Source organism: Marmota flaviventris, chromosome 3 (genome assembly GCF_047511675.1).
Source record: "Marmota flaviventris isolate mMarFla1 chromosome 3, mMarFla1.hap1, whole genome shotgun sequence".
NCBI classification, from domain to species: Eukaryota; Metazoa; Chordata; class Mammalia; order Rodentia; family Sciuridae; genus Marmota; species Marmota flaviventris.
The window spans coordinates 162,339,755-162,361,942 of record NC_092500.1 but is presented as its reverse complement, the minus strand read 5'-3'; the positions used below and the strand labels follow the sequence as shown (position 1 = coordinate 162,361,942).

Below are 22,188 nucleotides of genomic sequence, written 5' to 3'. Positions count from 1 at the left end.
TCAAATTCAAAAAATATATAAAAAGAACTACACACCACGACTATTTGAGATTTATCCAAAATGGGCAAAAAGTGGTTCAACATTTTAAATTCAGCTAATGAAAACCATCATATGAACTAAGAAGAACCACACATTCATATATTTAATAGTTGCACAAAAAGGTTTTCACAAATTTGGGCTGGGGTTGTGGCTCAGTGGTAGCACACTCATCTGGCATGTGTGAGGTACTGGGTGCAATCCTCAGCACCACATAATTTATATATATATAATCTCCATCTACAACTAAATATTTTTTAAAAAGCTTTTCACAAATTTCTACACTCATTATTAAAGAAGAAAAACTAGCAAACTGGAAATAGAAACCCTCTAATTTGATAATTACAGCAAACATCATCCTTATTAAATCCTTAATGAAAAAGTTTAAGCTTACCTGGTATGATCAGAAATAAGGCAAGAATGTCCTGTTTCACCATTGCTTTTCAACATCATGCTGAAAATCCTAGCCAATGCAAGAAGACAAGAAATGAAAGTCATATACATTCTGAAGGAAAAATAAGACCTTGTTTGCAGATGGCATGATTTTCTAAACAACTCTTGAAAGTAATCAATGATTATTGCAAGATGTAAGATTACTACCCAAAAATCAGTTGTTTTTATTATACCAGCAATTAACCAGTGGAATTTGAAATTAAAAACAAAATACCATTTATTTTGGCACCTTGCAAAAATTAAAATCCTAATGGAAGAAATCAAAGAATGTAACAGAGATATTCCACGTTCATGAATAGGAAGACTCAGTACCATCAAAATGTCTGTCTATCCCAACTTGATCTATGGATTTAGTGCAATCCCAATTCAAATCTCAGCAAGTTATTTTTGTGGACATTGACAGACTCCTGTTTAAAGTTAATATGAAGAGACAGAAGACCCAGACAAGCCAATGCAATATCGAAGGAAAAGAATAGTCAAGGAACTGATATTACCCAACCTTAGAACCTATATAAAGCTGTAGTAATCAAGACAGTGTGGTATAGTGAAAGGATATGCCAATCAATCAATTGAAGAGAGTAGAGAGTCCAAAAATAGATCGACATAAATAATCAGCTTGTCTTTGACAAAGGAACTAAGACGGTCTTTTCAAAAAATGGTTCTGGAGGGAGTAGATATTCACATTCCCTTCCCCCTGCCCACCAAATCTGGACACAGACCTTACATCTTAAGTTAATTTTCAGTTGCTTATAAGCCTAAATATAAAAAAAAAAAAACTATGAAAATTCATACTAGATAGGACAAAAATCTAGATAACCTTGGGTACAGTAATGACTTTAGATACAACACTGAAGGCATTCATGAAAGCAAAAGTGATTGCCAGGAGTTAAGCAGGATGGATGAATAGGCATTTAGATCAGTGAATATAGTCTCCATGATACTGGAAGGTAGAAAACAACATTGTATATTTGTAAAAATTCAACATCAAAAGCTAACACTTAGGAGACAATGATGTGTCAGTGTAGGTTAATTGGTTGTAATAAATGTGCCTCTCTGATGTTTTCATAGTAGGATTGTGGAGGAAGGAGGTATATAAGAAATCCCTATCTTTAACTCAATTTTGGTATGAACCTAAAACTGTTCTAGAAAATCTTTTTTGAAAAACAGCAAAGGAGAAATTCCAAATGATGGTAGAAAAAAAAGGAAAAATAAAAACATGATTTGTAAAAAGCATAAAAAGTGAGTGGAATATGCCTGTATGTTTATAATCACTAAGCATAAACAGTAATTAAGATATTACTGATGGCTGGGGAGAAGGAGGGACTAGGAAGTTATCGATTTTAACAAGCACAAATCTTCAGTTTGGCATGAAGAAAAATTCTAGAGGTGGATCGGGATCGCCCGGCTGCATAGCAATGTGATTACACTTAGCACCACAGATTGTACATTTAAAATTTGTTAAAATTATAAATTTGATATGGATATTTTCCCAAAATGAAGAAAAATGGGAAATTCATGTATAAATGTGAATGCTGCCTAGTAAACTTATCCTTATTCTTTACTGTCAGACTCCAATGTTAGAATCTCTGCAATAACTTCCCATTGAGTCCAGGTTGATCAATATTCCAGTTCTGATCTGGAAAATGTTTTTATTATCTTTGCAACTATTCTTCACACAACTATGTGCTCACACAAGTGCCCCACACATTAAATCTGTATAATGCTTTTGGTAGTATGGTCATTTTGACAATATTAATTCTGCCTATCCAAGAACAAGGGAGATCTTTCCATCTTCTAAGGTCTTCTTTAATTTTTTTCTTTAGTGTTCCGTAGTTTTTGTTGTAGAGGTCTTACACCTCTTTTGTTAGATTGATTCCCAAGTTTTTTTGTTTTGTTTTTTAGGATATTGTAAATGGGGTAGTTTTCCTCATTTCCCTTTAAGAGAGTGTTTGCCAGTGATATACAAAAGTGCCTTTGATTTATGGGTGTTGATTTTTGTATCCTACTTTGCTGGATTCACTTTTAATGCAATTCCAATCAAAATCCCAATGACATTCCTCATAACAATAGAAAAAGCAGTCATGAAATTTATCTGGAAAAATAAGAGACCCAGAATAACAATCCTTAGCAAGAAGGGTGAAGCAGGTAGCATCACTATACTAGCCTTAAACTCTACTACAGAGCAATAGTAACAAAAACAGCATGGTATTGGCACCAAAACAGACTAGTAGGCTAGTGGTACAGAATAGAGGACACAGAGACTAAATTACAATTATATTAGACAAAGGTGCCAAAAACATATATTGGAGAAAAAAATAGCCTCTTTAACAAATGGTGCTGGGAAAACTGAAAATCCATCTGCAACAAAATGAAATTAAACCCTTATCTCTCACCTTGCATAAAACTCAACTCAAAGTGGATCAATAACCTAGGAATTACACCAGAGATACTGCGTCTAATAGAAGAAAAAGTAGGTCCAAGTCTCCATCATATCGGATTAGGCCCCTACTTCCTTAATAAGACTCCTTTAGTGCAAGAATTAAAATGAAGAATTAATAAATGGAATGGACTCAAACTCAAAAGCTTCTTTTAAGCAAAAGAAACAATCAGGTGAATAGAGAGCCTACAGCTTGGGAGCAAATTTTTACCACTTGCACATCAGATAGAGCACTAATCTCTAGGGTGTATAAAGAACTCAAAGAGCTAAACACCAAAAACACCCAAATAACCCAATCAATAAATGGGCCAAGGAACTGAACAGACACTTCTCAGAAGGTGATATATAATCAATCAACAAATATATGAAAAAAAGTTCAACATCTCTATCAGTAAGAGAAATGCAAATCAAAACTAAGATTTCATCTCATTCCAGCAGAATGGCAGCTATTAAGAATACAAACAACAGTAAATGTTGGTGAGGATGTGGTGGGGAAAGGCACACTCATACATTGCTTGTGGGACTGCAAAATGGTGCAGCCAATATGGAAAGCAGTATGGAGATTCCTTGGGAAACTGGGAATGGGACCACCTTGTGTGGCCCAAGGACTTAAACCCAAAAGGACTTCTGTGTATACCCAAAGGACTTAAAAACAGCATACTACAGGAACACAGTCACATCAATGTTTATAGCAGTGCAATTCACAATAGCTAAACTGTGGAACCAACCTAGGTGAATAAAGAGAATGTGATATGATATATATACACACACACACAATGGAATATTATTCAGCAATAAAAGAGAATAAAATCATGGCATTTGCAGATGAATGGATGGAGTTGGAGAATATAATGCTAAGTGAAGTTAGCCAGTTCCTAAAAACCAAATGCGAATGTTTTCTCTGATATAAGGAGGCTGATTCGTATTGGGGTTAGGAGGGGGGAGCATGGGAGGATTAGATGAACTCTAGCTAGGGAAAGGGGTGGGAGGGCAAGAGAGGGGAAAATGAGGGGGGTAAAAAAGATGGTGGAATGAGATGGACATGATTACCCTAAGTACATGTATGAAGACACCAATGATGTGAATATACATTGTGTACAACCAGAAATATGAAAAATTGTGCTCTATATTTGTAATATGAATTGTAATGTATTCTGCTGTCATATATAACATATAACAAATCAGAATTAAGAGGAAAAAATGCCCCACACATTTATATTTGATTTCAGCATTTCAATTCCACGTAATTGAGTCCTTTAATATAAAAAATTTTGCATTTGGTGCTGGTGTAATAACTGGATAGAGCTGTTGAGACTTAGTTGGGGTATTTAAGAATCTGCTCAGTCAGTGGATCAACTGAACAATGGTCAGCATTTAAATTTTAAGAAAATTAAATGTAAGAAAAGAGGTTTATTTTTAGTAGAGTTCTGCCAAAATATGACTCCAGTGGATTTTTATGATTCCCTATATTTTTGTTTAAAAAACTCATTGTCATAAGCAGCATAGAACGTAGGAAATTCATGATTTACAGTTGCCTTTTAGGAAAGGTATCTGTCAGCACTAGTGTGCTTTTCATTCTTGAAATGAGCTGCATTGTTAAGTCGGGTTGGACCTAGACTACCACTGAGCCACACAGTTCATTACTGATGGAACAGATTGCTGTGAAGGATGTTTTGCAGAATTTCTTAGGTCAGCAGGTATTGAGATGGTTGTAATCTCGGCAAAAATACTCACTTAGGATTCTTTTTTAATATGTCCAAAGTATTTATGCATGAATCAGACTTTTAACAAGCAAGGTGCAGAGCTCTTTTGTTCTCCATTTTACTTTAACAAAGATTAGTTTATAATCCTGAAAATGCCTTGGTCATTCAGAGTATAAGAAAGTCTCAGTAGGCCATTTACTGTGGAAATGAGTGAGCCTTATAGAGTTCTTTGTCATCAGTATTGTATTGATTTATGTCTGCTCCTATACAGAATTGAAACAGCCTGTCTTATCTGTAGGCACTGACACTTATCTATGAACAAATAAATACAACTCTGTAATGATGCAGTCAGGAATAATGTGAATCCTAGTATAAAAAAGGTCATTGGCTCATATTCTCAGTCAATTCCATGTCTCAAATAAACATTGGTATAGAATCTTCTCAGAAATGGGAGATATTATAGGGAAAAGGGCAAGGATTATAGCAGTGGGGGTGTGGTTTTGGAAAAGTCCTCACAGTATTACTACTGATGTCTCTTCTGCCCTGGAAGTCACTGCCAACACAGTTCCATATATTGAAGATTCAAGGACAGCCACCACAGACAGCATCACCTGTATCTGGGAGCAGGATACATTTCTGCCCTCAGAGCCCCATGACAGGGATCATTAACCTTACAGTAAATATCCAGAGTACTTGTTTTGGAGGATGATATTTTGGACCTTCACTTGTTAGGGCTTTACTGGGATGTACTTTGTTGAATGTTTTCTCATTGATTTTTTTTTTTTTTTTTGTAGTAAAATGTCTTTCCGTTTTTAATATCCAACGTCATAGAAAATATAAACCTCTGTAAACATTTTCCTTTTCAAAAGAAATGTCATAAATGTTGTGTAATTTTTTTTAGTAGCCTCATTATAAAAGTAAGAGAACCAGGTGAAATGAGTTTTAAATGTATTGTTGTTTGATCCTGTTCAGAATATTCAATAAGTAATGCAAATAATTATTGAAATATTGTTCTTCTCTGTACTAAGTCTTTAGAAATTAGACTTAATTGTAATTTGGACTTGCCCCATTTCAAATTGACTTTTCACATATGGCTAGTTTCTACCACATTGAAAAGCAGAACACCATAAACTTCTTTTGGCTGATGTTTATGTAGAAAAGGTACATATTTGCATCCCTTAACGTTCAGGACAATATTTTAAACAAGACAGGGTGTGGGTAAAGTCTCAAGTGATTTACAGATGCAGTCATTAAAACATGCATCATTTGTAGTCCTTTGAAAAAAGTGCTCAAAGTTAGTAGAGAATTTCATTGGGCTGGAATGTTGCTAGTTTAATGAGGAACTTTTACAGCTTAAAAGCATTTGTTAAACAGTTATTGGAAACATACCAATATTTTAAACATTTTATATCATACGTGATTATCTACATTGGCATTTTTACTGTGTTTGGGGAGTGACTTGGGGATTCATATCTAATCATCTTCCCTTTTCAGTACTAGAAACTACATATTTGTAGTGCTTTGTGAGCCGGCATCTGACTTTCTGCAGTGGATTATTTGCAGGATCCAGGAGTTGCCTTTGGCACCAATCTCAGTTCTGTAGCGCTTTTTAAATTGTGTTCATGGCCATCAAAATCCTAGGGTTCTTTTTAGTACCTCTGGGTTCTACAGGATTTTGATTCTGTATTCATTTTTAAATGTTTTAAACTTTGTTTTAATTTTTAAAACACTTTTAAATGTCTTCCAGTTGAAAATACAAAATGTTTTTGCATGTACTAATCCTTCAAGTGTTCACCCACCAGCATGCTGATTTCTGGCATAGACTTGAGATAAAGTTCTTACCAGCAGCTCACTATTCTATTAAAGATTTCTCCCAAGTTTGCAAATTGGGCCTTTAAAACAAAACATTTGCCATTTGCGGCTGCTTTTCTGTGTGAATCAGCATTTCTACAAAACTGTAACCATCTAAAATATAAAATTTTAAAAATGCTAAGGCTGACCATTAGAGTTATACACAATAACTAAGTTTCATCTTTGTTCACTGTTCCACCTTTCTAATTGATTTTTATAATACATATTATACATTAGAATCACAAAAATGTTTTATTAACTTTATATGCTAAACTTTAGTTTATTCCCTCCAAGATACATATTAATCTGCTTAAAATCATGTTTGGAAACAGTGGCTATTGTAATCATTTCTTTGGCTCTTGATGTTTAAAACATCTATCCTGTTTCCCAGAATAATCATTATATTTTTCTAGTGACAACTCCTACACACTGAAACCATCAATAATCCCCAGTACTGAGGGCAGATTTATGATTAAGTCATAAAGTCGAACAAATGATAGTTCATTAATTCTTGTGTAACCTGTGTCCTGTTTTCTTTTGAAATATGACAGCAATACATTCAGTGAGATCAATCTAGAATGCCATTTTATGAAAAATAAAACTCACACAATTCATTATTTTTTTATCCTCAATTTGCTTATTTATAAAGCAATCAAAGTTGTTTTGAAAACAAACATGGCTCTCATGTGCTTCACGTGAGAATGTATGTTAAAATTTTTGACATAAAAAACTGATGCATATTCCTTAATGATTATCAAGTGTAATAAACTAAGGTAGTGCAATGATAAAAGTACCTAGTGTTAATAAGCATCTAGTAAATAGGTAAAGTTGGAAGGTGATATATTTATTCTCAGGTATAGGGATTTTAGATAACTCATGTCAAAAATTACTTTTTGTAATTAGTTGCATCAGCACCAAATTATGTATCACACAGTGCGGTGGTCCTCTGTAAGCAAGATTTGAATGTGAATGTGGTGATTTGTTTTTTTTTTCAATGCAAGGGATTTTTTTTAATTTCTCAAATTTATTGTACTAGTGAATATTTTTTTTTTTATTTTTAGTGGACAAATAATTTTTTTCTTCATGGGGCACAATGTGATATTTTCATCAATGTATGATTGCAGAAAGATTCTATCTAATTTTTTGTAGGGTAGTTAAAAATTTACTATTTTCTAATATTTTGGAAATTTAAAATGTATTATGATAAACTATGGTCCCTGTGAGTGCCATAGATCCCTAAAACATTCCTTCAGCCTAAAACTCTGTACCCTTTGATAAACATCTTTGCCTGCCCCACCCCTCTCTCTGCCCCCATCCTCTGATAACCATCTTTCTTTTATGAGATCAACTCTTTTAGATTCCACATGTCACTGAGATCATACAGCCCTTATCCTTCTGTGCCTGGCTCATTTCACTTAGCCTAATGTTCTTGAGTTCCATCCACATTGTCCTAAAAAACAGAATTCCTTTCTGTATCACAAATGTGTATTGTTACTGAGTATAGAGTAAGTCCCCCCTTAATCTGCAGGAGATAATGTTGCAAGACTCACATTGGCGTATCTGTGATCAAGTTAATTTATAAATCAGGACAATAAGAGATTAATAATAACATAATTATAATTTTAACAATGTATTATAAGAAAAGTTATGTAAGTGGAGTGTGTCTCTCCCTCCCCCCCCCCCCTCTCTGTTTCATATCTTTCTATACCACACTATCCTTTTTCTCATAGTAATGTAACCCTTGGTTCAGACCAGGGCTAATCATAGGTAATTGAGACCTCAGAAAATAGGAAGGTAGATGAGTGGGAACTCTTGCTATATGTACCACATTTTCCTTATTCATCCATCCATCCATGGACACAATTTAAATTGCTTCTCTACCTTGTCTGTTGTGAATAATGCTGAAATTAACATTGAAATGCAGATGTTTCTTCATTATTCCAGTTTCCATGCTTCTGAATTAATGCCAAAAATGTGATTTCTGAATCACATAATAATTCTATTTTTAATTTTTCAGGTAATTGGTTCAGTTTTCCATAATGGGTGTACTAATTCCCATCAGCATCCTATAAGGATCCCCTTACTACACACCCTTGCCAGCATTTATCGTTGGTTGTATTGTCTTGATCATAGCTGTCCTAACAAGTGTGACATGACATCTCATTGTGGTTTTTAGTCACATCTCCCTGATAATTAGAGAGGTTGAGGTTCATGTATCTGTTGGCTACTGTTATCTCTTGAGAAATGTTCTTTCCCATTTTTTGATAATGCTGTTTTCTTGCTGTTGAGGCCCTTTTGGATGTTGGGCAAGGTGTGTGATTTGAAGTGTCTTCTCCCTTCTGAGGCTGTCTCTCCGCTCTGTTAATAGTTGATAAAACCCTGTCTCTCATAGAAACTAGAGCCTATCCTCATATCTTTTAATAAGTGAAGAGCTAAACAAACATATATCTGTAAAATGAAATAGTGCTTCACAATAACAAAGAATGAATTATTGATTGGCATGTTAGTACAGATGAATTTGCATTTTGCCAAATAAAAGAATTCATTTACATTCCATGTTAAAAAAGGCAAGACTATAGGCAAGAAAATCAGACCTCTGATTACCAGGTAGTGGTATAATCCAGAGAATAATATAAATGTCCTTGATTTTTGTACCAAAGAATGTAAAATTCATGAAGGAAGCATTAGCTCACCACAATAATAATCATCACAGGCAAGATCCATTTGTGAATGCTAATGTTAATGGGCAAAAGCTAGAGAAATAGGATGTTTGCATAGTTGGCAAAATATTTTCCCCTAAACATTTATATAAGAAAACTGTCAGATATTACCTTAACCAAGTAATCATGGTTAATATCACCAGCTATAAAACCTAGACCCCCCTGAGTCCATTGCATTTTGTTGTATCCTCCCCCGCAAAATGCACAGCCTCAATCGAGTCATGAGGAAACATCAGACAAAACTAAGTTGAGGATGTTCTGCAAAATGATTGACCAGTGCTTTTCAAACTGTCAAGTCCAAGAAGAACCAGGCAAGGTTGAGCAACTGTTACAGGCTGGAAGAGACAAAGGAGCTGTGACAACCAAATGCACCGTGCGATTATAGATGCAATCCTGGAATAGAAAAATAAATTAATGAAAAAAACCTGGTGAAATCTGAAAGGAGTCTCAACTTCAATGCATAGTATTTTACTAATGTTAAATTTTTAGTTTAGAAAAATTTACTGTAGTTATGTAAGATGCTAACAGGAGAAACTGAGCATATGGAAACTCAATGTACTATCTTTGAAAATCTAAAATTATTTCAAAATAAAAAATATGGATGTTTAAGAGTCCAGTTTTACTTTCATATATTTCACAATTACTTATAAAATACCAGTGGATGAAAGAAGGCTATTTTTCTTTTGACTACCACCATCATCAGACATACTTGATGATTATTAATCTTGTGATTTATTCAAAATGTTTTGGTAGTGGTTATTTTGGTTGAAGTTTTAATAAAAGATTCAATAAGCAGAGTTTAATAAGAAACCACAGGTGACTCTAGAAATCGAAAAAGCTGAGCAAAAGCAAATACCTTTATAATGGTGTTTTGTTTTCCAGGGGCATATCAGAGCTCATTGACTTCCCTCTTCTTTGTTAACCGATAAGGTCATTGTTTTCCGCCTCCTCTGTGCTTTGTATATGTTATAGTCTCAGGTTTAAACTTGCTGCACTTGTAGGAACAGGGATTCAGAAAAGAGAGGCAATTAGGGGTTTTCTCAGTGGCTGATAGGGTGCCCCACGCTTATATGATGGTTGAGACAATGGCACCTGTAAGATGTCATGGCACCATCTAAATCATGGACAGGAGGCACCTGGGGTTTTGATATTAAGAATTAGCCTGGTTATTTGGCAGATGTAGTTCAATATTACTCAGTGGACTCAATCTATAATTATTTGTTGTTTTCTATATGCCAACCTGTGCTAGGTCCTGCAGAAATACAAAAGTTGAAATCATGATTCCTGTCGAAAAGCGCCCACTGGTTTAGGCATCATTGTGGGTGGGAAGAGCCCAGGCTTTAGAATTTTACAGTTATACCCTCATCATCTCTTGCTTTAATTACTGAGTCTTAGCCCGGTATATACGTTTGGACTCACTGATTGTTTCCTTATCTGTACTACAGAATGCTATATTGATCTTACTAGATTGTCGTGATCATTAATCCTCTCACATTGGAGGCCCTTTGATAAATGGCTATTATCATGGTGATTTGTTTTCAAGAGGGACCTTGTTAGAAAGCAAGGGAGTTTACACTGTTTTTGTGTTTGTTTTGAATATTGTGGTAGTTGCTTGGCTCAGTCTTAATGTGTTTTTTCCCTCTTAGAGATGACGAAGAGAAAAAAAAGTCCCCCTCAGAAGGCACTGATGAGAAGGCCAATGGAACACATCCAAAGACCATCAGTCGCATTGGGAGCACGACCAACCCATTCTTGGACATTCCTCATGACCCAAATGCTGCTGTGTACAAAAGCGGATTCTTGGCTCGGAAAATCCATGCAGATATGGATGGAAAAAAGAGTAAGCTTCATTTGTTGTTTTGTTTCATGTACTTTAGCTTAAATTTTAAAGTGAATTTGTTTGAAATAAAATTATGGATGAAGAAAAATCATGTTTATTTAGAGAAATAAATAAATAAAATGTTTATTTAGAGAAGTTCTTAAGAAAGTCTCTAATCCTAAATCAGAGATCCACTGTAGCACTGATCTTCTCTAAGCAGAATGGTTTAGAACTCAAGAAACGGATGATTTCTTACAGAAGACTTATTTCTCAGACTCTTATTCATTATGTTTCGTGGTTTCAACAAATAATACTGTCTGTCTGCTATATGCTAGGCACCAAAAATAATAGGATGGACAAGATCCCTCTCTTCATGGAGTTCACATTTCTAGTGGTTGAAGAAAAGATGATTTATAACACAGATTAAGCAATGATGTAAGGTCCCAGGAACAAAGGGAGAAGGGGGAGATTTCATATCTAAAGCATGTGTGGAGTGGATGGCCTTGATGAGACGAGCAGGTGAGATGTAGAAGAGCATGGCATGAGTAGTATTGGGAAATTGAAGGAATCCCATCCCAATTTTTCCATGGAGTATGAGATGTGATTATCTTCTGATAGATAATGGTGTTATCTGGTAGATAATGTTTAAAGTTTGGGAGGAATGGAATATGTTTACACAGTTAGAATAATTGCAGAAAGTCAAATAACAATTTGATATAGTTGAATGGTTTAAGACAAACTGATGTATGTGCTCAAAATGAGAGGACTTTACCTCTGTGGTGTCCCTGCCTTCCTGCATACACAGATGTGGAATAACATGGAGGGGGATGCACAGTACCTCTGTTTTTAATCTCTGACTGGACATTTTGACTTAAGGTGTTAGCAGATTCTATTAGGTTGCATTCAAGGGAAGCATTGTCTTGGAGTGGTTTTAACAGTGAATGTGGTATTAAGCAAGTTTCTTAGTGTTTCCAAGTTCTTTAGGAGTACCTCCACCATATTTTCTGAACATCTTATTCACTAGCCTAGGAAGCTACTTAATTTTATCTAACAACTTTGTGTGAGTTCCTATAGCTGCAAGTGATGGCAAGTCAATCTAACTTAGAAAAAGGTCACACCTGAAGATGAAGAATTATGAGGACACCCTCTCCATTTCTATGTGTATACAATTTTGTATGTTAGCTTTATTCTTTCAAATGGGGAATTTTATACATGGCTGGATATATGACTGTTAGCAACATGAAAGATCATGTACTCAGTTTTGACACTGAGGAAATTTTTCCTTCTGCCCTTTAGGACAGGATTCTGATCTGTATGACCAAGCAGATGAAATACCTTGATTGACAATATCTACTTTATTGCAGTATTGAGATGAAAGTTTCTTCAAGAAGGAATGAGTTACAGATCTCACAAAAAAAGGGATATCTTCTTGGCAAACAAAGGATTAGATATCCGTCTTTGTTCGAGCATGCACATACATTGTGTTTGAACAATGCATTAATCATAGTAAAAATTTCCATTTATAACCACAGATATACTTTACAGCATGCTATGTCCAGCTGCAGCTTCTATTGCCAAGGATAAAATTGGTTGGCTGTGTATATTCTCTCTAGTTTAGGTATGAATAGAGTGCCAATCTATGAACTAACTGAAAAAATATAGAAATATCTGATATACCTACTACATATAAAGTACTGGAGGCAAAAAAAAAAAAAAAAAAAGAATAACACAGTTTAAAATGCCAGCTCAAAAAAAGGCAAAAAAGGGAAGCAAAACAGCTCCCACTGATTCAAAATATGCACAGCATCCTGCTAGACAAGGAGAGCAGAGTCACCCATGTGAGCATCCCTCATTGATGCACTTCCTGGCAGTGGATTGGCTTGGCTGGTTAACTTATTTCAGCATCCTCTGGCTTTTCCTCCTGAGGGAAGTTCTCTTTGTGTTCTGTGTTCCTGGGCCATCTCTGAGGATTATTGGAGAGGATTGCTCTGCTGGAGGCTCTGCTTCCTGAGAACCCAATGCACATGAACGTGAAATCCAAGGGTTGCCTGGCAGCTGAGCTATCACAGACCCCTTGTATCACACTGGAAGTTTCCTGCCAGTACAACTCCTTTAAATTCTCAGTTAACTACTTTGAGAATTTCTGATTGGTTAGGACAATCATAAATGTCATGGAACAGTTTTGTCTTTCGGGCAGCTAAAGAAATTCGGCCTGTTTCTCAAAGAAACCTGCCTCTGCTGTTTTGGTCTCGTCTCCTGTCTCATATCAGAGGTCAAAATTCAAAGACGGGATAAGACCCTGCCAACTGGGCTCCAGTTTCCAGGCTTTATTCCTGTCAGTTAACTTATCCCTGAGGAATTTTCACCTCTGAGTTAGAGGGATATTGGGCATTTTACCCTTCTTTAATTCCTCAGGCTCTTCCTGGTGATCTTCGTTATGATTTTCTGGGGTTTCCAAATCACTTTAGAGTAGTCAGATAATTTAACCTTTCCAATATAGCAAAGTGCATGATTTCTAATAATTCTACATAAATTAAAAATTGCCAATTTAAAGTATACAGTTTGAGTTATTTTGAAGATTACTTGGTCTAAACTTAATATAGCCACTTGAACTTCTTTTTAGCTTTTTAATGCTATTTTCCCAGGTTTTAATTTTAATCTCTGGTTTTATCTTTTAAAATGTTTTCTTTTATATAGCATGTTGGTGGGTCTTGCTTTTTACCTGAGCTCATACTCTTTGTCTAGATGTTTGACTACTTAGATATATAGTACTTACTCGTACAGTTGATTTTAAGTCTGCCATCTTGCTGTATTTTCTTGTGCTATTTGTTCTATCTTTTCTTTTTTTCCCCTTTTCATTCCTTCCTGTTTAGAATTAGTTATTTTTTGTGATTTTGTTTTTCTTCCCTTGATTTATTGACTATACCCTGGTTGTCTTAGTGGCAGCTGACATTAACCTGTCTCATTCCACCTTCAGGTTATACCTTTGGTAGTAGTAGTTGGAGATCCTTGCATCAGGTTTCTTCCATTTCTCCCTTGCTGGCCTTTGTACTATTCCCATTTCTTTTATTCTTTGTGTGTTGTAAAATTCACAGTAGCACATTATTAACATTTTTTTCTTTGAAAAGTAATTTACTTTTACCCCCATGCCTATCAGCAAGAAATTTTTTCATGTTTTATCAGTCTGAAAAAGTCTATATCTTGCCTTGATTGTGGGAACTTATATTCAGTGAGTTTAGATTTTTTTTTTTTTTTTTTTTTTTTTTTTTTTACTGTCAGTCTTTGTTCCTCTAACCTAATGCTGTTCTCTGCCTCTGGATGCTTTCATTTTTTTTTTCTTTACCTCTGGTTTTCAGCAATTTTATTATGAACTGCCTTATTGTAAATTTCTTTGTTTTCCTTGTTTGATGTTTTTGGTGTTCTTGGATTTTTGGCTTATGTTGTTTTGTTTTTTTGTATATATATTTTTTTAACTCTTTAGGAAGTTTTAGCCATCATTTTTTAAAGTACCCACCTTCCTTCTGAGACTTGTTTTCTGCATGTTAGATCTCTTGATACTGCTCCAACACTTCCTTGAAACTCTGTTTTAGATAATTTTTTTCTTTTTTTCCAACTATTTTTGTCCTTTCATTACTTTTTTAATAATAATTTTAATTTTCAAATTTACTACCGTATTTTTCATTTTATAGATAGTATTTCTTATCTTTGAACTTAGCTGGAATCTTTGTATTCTCCATTTCTCTTCTTATCAGGCTTATCTTTTTCTTCATGTCACTGAGTATATTTATCATTTTTGTAATACCTGTTTTAAGGGCCTTCTCTTCAAAACCCTCCTCTGTCATTTCTGAGACTATTACATTGATGTTTTTTATTTTTTTTCTCTAACAGTCATACTTTCCCTTTTCTTTGCATTCCTATTAGGTTTTTGTTTGGTTGGTTTGGTGGTTTGTACCAGGGATTAACCCATGGAGGGGCACTTAACCACTAAGACACATCACCAGCCTTTTTTAATATTTTATTTAGAGACAGGATCTCAGTTTCTTAGGGCCTTGCTAAATTGCTGAGGCTGGCTTTGTATTTGCAGTCCTCCTGCCTCTGCCTCCTGAGCCACTGGGATTATAGGCGTGCACCATCCCAGCCAGCTCTAATAGGTTTTATTTGAATACCAGAGATTATACATTTTCCTTTTTTCCCTAAGCTCTTGGGCGCGCGCGCGCACACACACACATATTTTGATGTTGGATTTTCTGCTGATCTGCTGATAAGTAAATTGGAGACAAACCAAATTCTTAAATTCTTCAGAAGCTTGCCTTTATGTTTTTTGTTATCATGGATCTAGAACAGCCTTTACTCTGGGACTTCTTTAGTTTCATTAATAAAACATTATTATTCATCTTCAAACTACCCAGTCAATGCTCCATATATTACAAAGTCCACTCTGGCTGATGAAAACACAGATTATTCCAGGCCTCTGTGAGCTCTTGAAATTATTCATTTTACAATTGCTTGGTGATTCTTTCCCATGCCTTATCTCCTTTTCCATTGTGCTCAGATTGATGCTCTAGCCAAGATCTTAGAACTTCTCTTCAGTTCTGCAGAGCTCTTACTTTGTACATTTCTACCTCCAATCTTACTCTACTCCAGTCCCCTCTGCCTCACCAGACTCTGTCTCCTCAAGTCAGCAGACTAACTAGCTGTTTAGATACTTCCTTTCACTAAGAAGGCTAGAAAACTTGCTCCAAGCAGCAGTGGGCTTGCCTCATTTGTTTCTTCCTCTTCAGGATCATGGTCCAGTGCTGCTCTTGTACAGTGTCAAAAACCTTTGGTTTTATATATTTAACATATAATTTTGTCTAGTTGCTATAGTAGGACAGTTTATCAATCCCATTTGTTAAGAAATGTCTTTTGGATTGCTTATGGAAATGATAAGGAATTCTGCACGTTCAGGTACAAGCAAACTGTTTGTTTTTTGTATTTAGAAATTCAGAAAGTGGTTTGTTTCTTTCCCACCTAAAATCTTTTCTTCTTCCCCCTTGTGTTGAACTTTCAATCATAGCTGGTTGACCTTGTTAGTGTAAGCGATCAGCTGTTACTGTTCCTTAGAAGTGCCCCACAGTGCCTGAACCGTTTCCAAGTGCTTTTCCCTTCCTCTTGTGAAAGATGGTCACTATATGTAAATTTGGGAGAGGTGTTTTATGAAGTACTCATATGTCATGTGCAATACATACATCATTTTTTATTTCCAATACAAATAGCTGGGTGCCGTGGCACACACCTATAATCCCAGCGAGTTGAGCTGAGAGAAGAAGATTGTGAGTTCAAAGCCAGCCTCCCCCCTCCCCCCCAAAAAAAAAAAACAATGAGACTGCTGGAGAAGCTACAAGTAATTTTGAGACACCTTCATGATGATACTTTTTGTAATTCTGTTGTCAAGTCTAAACATTTATTTGGGTTCAGCATGTTCAGTAGAGCTAGACCTAACTTACATTTACACATGTACATAAATATGTCAAGGTGCTCTGATGACAGATATTACTCTAAGTTTTTAATAAGTAAGGATTTGGGTCAAAGTCCTCTTGAGAAATTGTTTTCCCATTAAGTGTTGATTGACTTGTCTTGAAGGAACCACTTGTTTCACTCAGGATTTGACGTGTTATGCATTTTTAATTAATTCTAAAGACAAGTTTTTCAGACTGCATCCATAATTTTTTATATAAATATATTTTAAACTTTTGCAGGCTTTCTTGTTTCATTTTGACCTCTCCCCCTCCCGCCCCCCAGTACTGGGAATTGAACCCATGGGCACTTTACCACTGAGCTATTTCCCCAGTCTTGTATTTTTTTATTTTGTTTTAAAATAGGGTCTCTCTAAATTGCTGAGGCTGGTATTGAACTTGAAATCCTCCTGCCTCAATCTCCCATGCGACTGGGATTACAGGCGTGCAACACCAGCACCCACCTCATTTTTTGCCTTTTAAAAGATCTGCTCAGCTCAGACATTCTACCTCCAGAAGACAAATCAGGATCAAAAGAAAGTGCTATATCTACTCAGATACATTTACCAGACCCATTAAATCTGACATTAAGGGAAAGCTTTGGAAACTCATATTTGAAAAAAACAAAATGTATCTTCTGGATTTTGTCAGAAAGTTTGGTAAGTTTTTAGTTTTCTCAGTCTGTTGGTAGTCCCTTTTAAAAATCAAGAAAGTGACCAGAAATAATGTACTCAAAATATGAATGTTCTAAATGGCCATGATGATGACTAAACTCACTGTTAGAGCTTTATTCCACACTCTTCAATCATAAAGCAAATATTATTATTATCCCTATTTTACAGATGAGGAAATAGATCTTAATTGCCTTAGCCAAGTTATAGTATAGAATTACAGTATATCTGGTTTTAGCTATTATTGTCAAGAACAATTTCCATGAGAAAATATACTTAGAAAACATTTAGGTTCTGCATTCTTTATGTGGTTGGGGCAGTGTTGTCACTGTGTAGCATGCGTTTAGATAAATAGGTCTTAAACTAGGAGCAATAGGGCCTGAACATTTATTTGGCCAATACAGTATTTTTTAAAAATGGAATTAGCTGAAGCACGTTAGGCATTTCCTGACTGACTAGAGTTTCCACAGGTCCTTATGGCCTCACACCAGGGCTCCTCACACAGTAATTGCTACTTTCCTGGCCCCAACCTCTTCTGAGAGTGACTCCCCCAATTATACTGACATAGCATGGAGGAGGGACAGGCTGATAGAGAACACCATTCATAATACTGTACTTTTATTTTTTAGTGGTAAAAATGTGGCAGTAATGAAATGCTTGTCTAGTTTTTATTACCATAGGCTACATAAGCTAAGATGCAAATAATGAATTTGTTTTCTACATGGATTAAGCACTTCTTGAGTACCTGAGACTCTATATCCATAAAAACTTCAACAATGAACACAGCCCCTATCCCCCAAAGAACTTGTTTATGGGTATACTATGTAGAAAGCAATTATAATTTGTAATTTTTAGTATAAACTTCTAAATAATATTCTATTAAGTAACATTTCATACACATACAGTGTTGAAAATGAGGGGAAGAAATGCACTGGAGTATGCTGACATTTTTCCAAGTAATAAGGCAGAAATAGATGGGACAATAGAATGGAAAGGAGAAGGTTAGAAGCAACAATTTCCAGTATTTATGAAAAATTGTTCTATGGCATGAGAAGCAACTTAGATAATTAAGGGTGACAAAAATGCTTATGTAAGTGATGCTGAGTGGTATGTGTGTATTCTCTATCTTAGACCTTACATAAAAATCAGTTTCAAGTAGATTAAAGGTAAAAGGCAGAAAAAGTTAAGATTAATCTACTTGAAACTGATTTTTATAAGAATATGTGGAACAATAACTTAATGAATTTTGAGTATAGTTTTTTTTAATTTAGGAGAAGAAAACTAGGAAGACATTTATATGCATAATTACATTATTATACAATTACATTTAATGTTAAAGACTTTTTTGCAGGATTGGGAATTGAACCCAGGGCTTATACGTGCCAAGCACTTGCTGTTACCACTGAACTACACCCCCAGTTCAAGACTGCCTCATTTAAAATTTTCTTTTAAAAAGTTGAAAGGTTATACATAGATTGAAAGCAGTTACTTGTAGCATATTTCTAATCAAGGATTAGGACCTCCAGTGTATATTTGTGAAGAAATCCTTAATTAGAAAAAGACAACCCAGTAGGAAAATGGGCAACATTTAAAACAGGCCGTTCACAAAAAAAGGAAACTTAGATGATCAATACATATATGGAGACATACTCAACCCAACCAAACACTAATGATCAATACACAGTAAGATGTCATTTCACATGCTGAACTTAGCCAAAATTGGAAAGCATATCAAATGTTAGCAAGGATTTAGAGCAGTGGGCTCTCTTTTATCTCCTACAAATGTATTAGTGGTCTCATCATTTTTGAAAACAGTTGGCAATAATCAATAAGCCTTAAGCAAAAACAATCAGCTATCTTGTGTGTCAGGTAATCTATCATAGGTATGTATTTGCCCCCCGCAAAAAAATTTTCTAGTTTTACAAGTGGAAACATAGACATAATGACATTATAATAACTCAGAACAACCTGGAAGCCCTTTGACAGGAGATTGGACGGATTCTGTGTGTAGTGCTCATGTAATTGAACCCTGTGTACCAGTGAGAAGAAGGGAACTGGCATTCCATCTATCAACATGAATGAATCTCACAAATGGTTGTTAAATGAAAAAGAACAGAATAATATGCTTATGCAATAACATTCTAAAGCATACAAAACAATACTGGTTTTAGTAGAAATATTCATTTATAGAAATTATTACCTATGGAATGATGATTACCTCTGCCAGGGAGAATAACATGCAGTGAGTAGAAAGAAGAAATTAAATTGTACTGATGAATAGTTTAAGGTATTTGGTGGTGCATGCATGCTTGTGTTATGTTTGATAACTTCTGAATGTCTTACATGTTTTATATACATTTTTTAAAACTCAATGTTTGAGTGCATGGAAAATTTAGAAACTAATGAGGATATGTTTCTTGAAATCTGTACAAGCAACGGTATACCCCAGAAAATAAAACTGAGTACCAAGATTTAAAAAAAACCTTTGATTGCCATTGCTCCAGTGTAATATTTAAGAATGTTAAGAATAGAATTTTGCTCATTGTTCACATTCAGAAATATGAACACTTTACTTATAGTTACAAAATAGAACATAAATGTTGTCCCCCTCCCTGTAAGAATCCAGTGAAAGAAGTTGAAAGGTAAAGGTGGAGAGAGAGCCAAAAGGAAACAAAGAGCTTTAAGCTCCTTTTGTGGAGAGGAAGTCAAAAGATACTGCTGATACTTAGGAAATAAAAATAATTTTTTGATTCAAAAATAAATAGGAAATTGATATGAGTAAAATGAAAGGTATAGTAATTATCTTGATATCGGCAATTATTTAATGATGTATGTATATATTTAAACATCAAATTGTACACTATATGCAGTTTTTTTAATTTGACAATACCTTAGTAAAGCTACAGAAAAAAAAAAAACTTCATTGAAGAAGAACATGTCAGCATGTTCATTTAAACTACAGAGATCATCAATAAAAATATAAATAAAAATACATATATCAGGAAGATGTAGTGGGGTATCACAGCAGGAAACCAGCAGAGAATGTTTATAACCTACTGTGACAGTGGTAGAAGCACCTTGTTTCAGTCTATGATGGTAATTAACTATCAGGAGAAATAGCTTGAAGGTTAAACAGTAGGTTCTTTTGGAAAAAGGGACCAGAGGAGTAGGAAAGGAGTGAATCGAAAGAGGCGAATTGTGTGAACATATCACCTTAGTTATTTTTAAACATCTTAATCACATTTTTGCATTTTCAGCATAGATTCTTCTGTCATTTTACCCACCTGAGATTAGTTTCTAATTTGAAGTGTTTTAACATGAACTGCTTTTTCAGGATGGCGAGTCCCTCTTGATGGTATGAATTTTCAGTCTCAAATACTTTGGGCATGAGGAGTAGTCATAGAGACAGAGCTGGGTGGCACCTGGCATGGTTAGGGAGGTTCACTCAGTGTAGACGGATTTACACACTTGCCTGTAATCGAAAGTTTTAAAAATTTATACCCACATGTCAAATGTGAGAGAGTAGATGTTATTCTGAGTCACACATACTGAAAATAGTTTATGATGGCAGTGCCGGCAGAATTCTTTGCTATTGTATAACATTGGGAACAGCGACACTATAATTAAGAGATAATAAAAGTGGAATTTTTTTCCCCCCACAAGACGGTTGTCTCCTCCTGTTAGAGAAAGACTCTTTAAATGAAGGCAAAGCAAAGCAAATATTTAAAAACTAGACTAAAGTTTTCCCTCCTGTTTGCCCTTTGCTGCTGTGGCGGCAGGGTGAAGTGCCACCCTGTTAACATGGGGTCCAGGAGCAGTTCAGGGAGGGCGGCCATGCTGGTCTCAAGCAGTTGTTTGTCACATCTCTGGAGTTTTGATGGAATTTTATCTGTTTTAGGTGAGGAGTGCCCCTTCACAATTCTATATTCAGGCTAAAAGAATGTTTTAAACTTATGAGTTTCACTTTGATGTCTTTAATTTAAAATCCACCCTTTTCTGCAGGAAAGTTGGTGAGAAGAGGCCACCCACCATTCTCCCCAGAAGCAGTACTTTTGACAGAGCACAGGGAATATAAACTGCCAATCTTTTAGTATCAAAAAAAAAAAAATCTGTATGCAGAATCTCTGACGTATTTCTTTCTGAAAGAGGAATGCAGTTTTCACTGCATCTGATTTTTGGAATAACTTTTCTATTTTTACTCTTGACTCGTTCTGTTTACCCTTTAAGTTTAGTTAACACTTAAGAAAAGAAAAAAAAGGTTTGTATCTCTGCTATGGTAAATTAATGCAGTATATCAGATTCTTCAATAATCTGATGAAAATTTGAAATTAAAAATGCAGCATTGGGTCTTAATGGGGCAGGGATAGAGCCAAGGCTTAGCATACATGACAGCATGGGTTCAATTGTAGCGTGAAAAACATCTAATTCAGTACTCTGGTCTCCCTAAGCTACAGGGGTATATTCCAAGGACCCTAGTGGAAGCCTGGAATAATAGACAATACAGAAACCAATAATGTAATACCTTTTCCACCTTAACTAAGTCCTTACCATGCACCATGGCTGTTTGAGGTGTGACAGCAAAGCTAGCAGGGATTTTATTTCATTTTCCTTCTTAACAATTGCGTGGTGTGATTCATTCTTACCATAGACTTTAGAAGCCTCAGCCTATGATACTTTTTTCCTTTTCCTTTTATGTTTGCCTTTCCTCTGAAAGGAAGCTCCTTAAATGGCTTCTTTTTAGTACAGATTGTCACCATACCTAGCCTTGTGCTTTGGGCCATTATTAAATAAAATATTGATTATTTGCACACAAAAGCTGAGATACCACAGTAGTAAGACAAGTGGACCTGAGATAGCTGCTACTACAGGACTAACTGGGTAAACAGCATGGATGTGCTGGACACAGATGATTCATTTCCTAGGCCGGATGGAGCAGGATGACTTGAAATTACATCACAGTACTCAGAACAGCATGCAATTTAAAATTTACAAATGGCTTATTT

The 22,188-nt window shown here is 35.3% G+C and overlaps 1 protein-coding gene across 4 annotated transcripts in view; it reads left to right on the top strand.

The window, feature by feature from the left end:
• Psd3 (pleckstrin and Sec7 domain containing 3) overlaps positions 1-22,188 on the top strand; it is a 468,534-nt gene that overhangs the window by 362,228 nt on the left and 84,118 nt on the right. For all 4 annotated transcript variants that reach the window (XM_071610547.1, XM_071610548.1, XM_071610549.1 and 1 more), the window contains one exon: positions 10,847-11,040. In XM_071610547.1, coding sequence (XP_071466648.1) covers positions 10,847-11,040 — 194 coding nt within the window. The remainder of the gene's footprint in view (positions 1-10,846; positions 11,041-22,188) is intronic.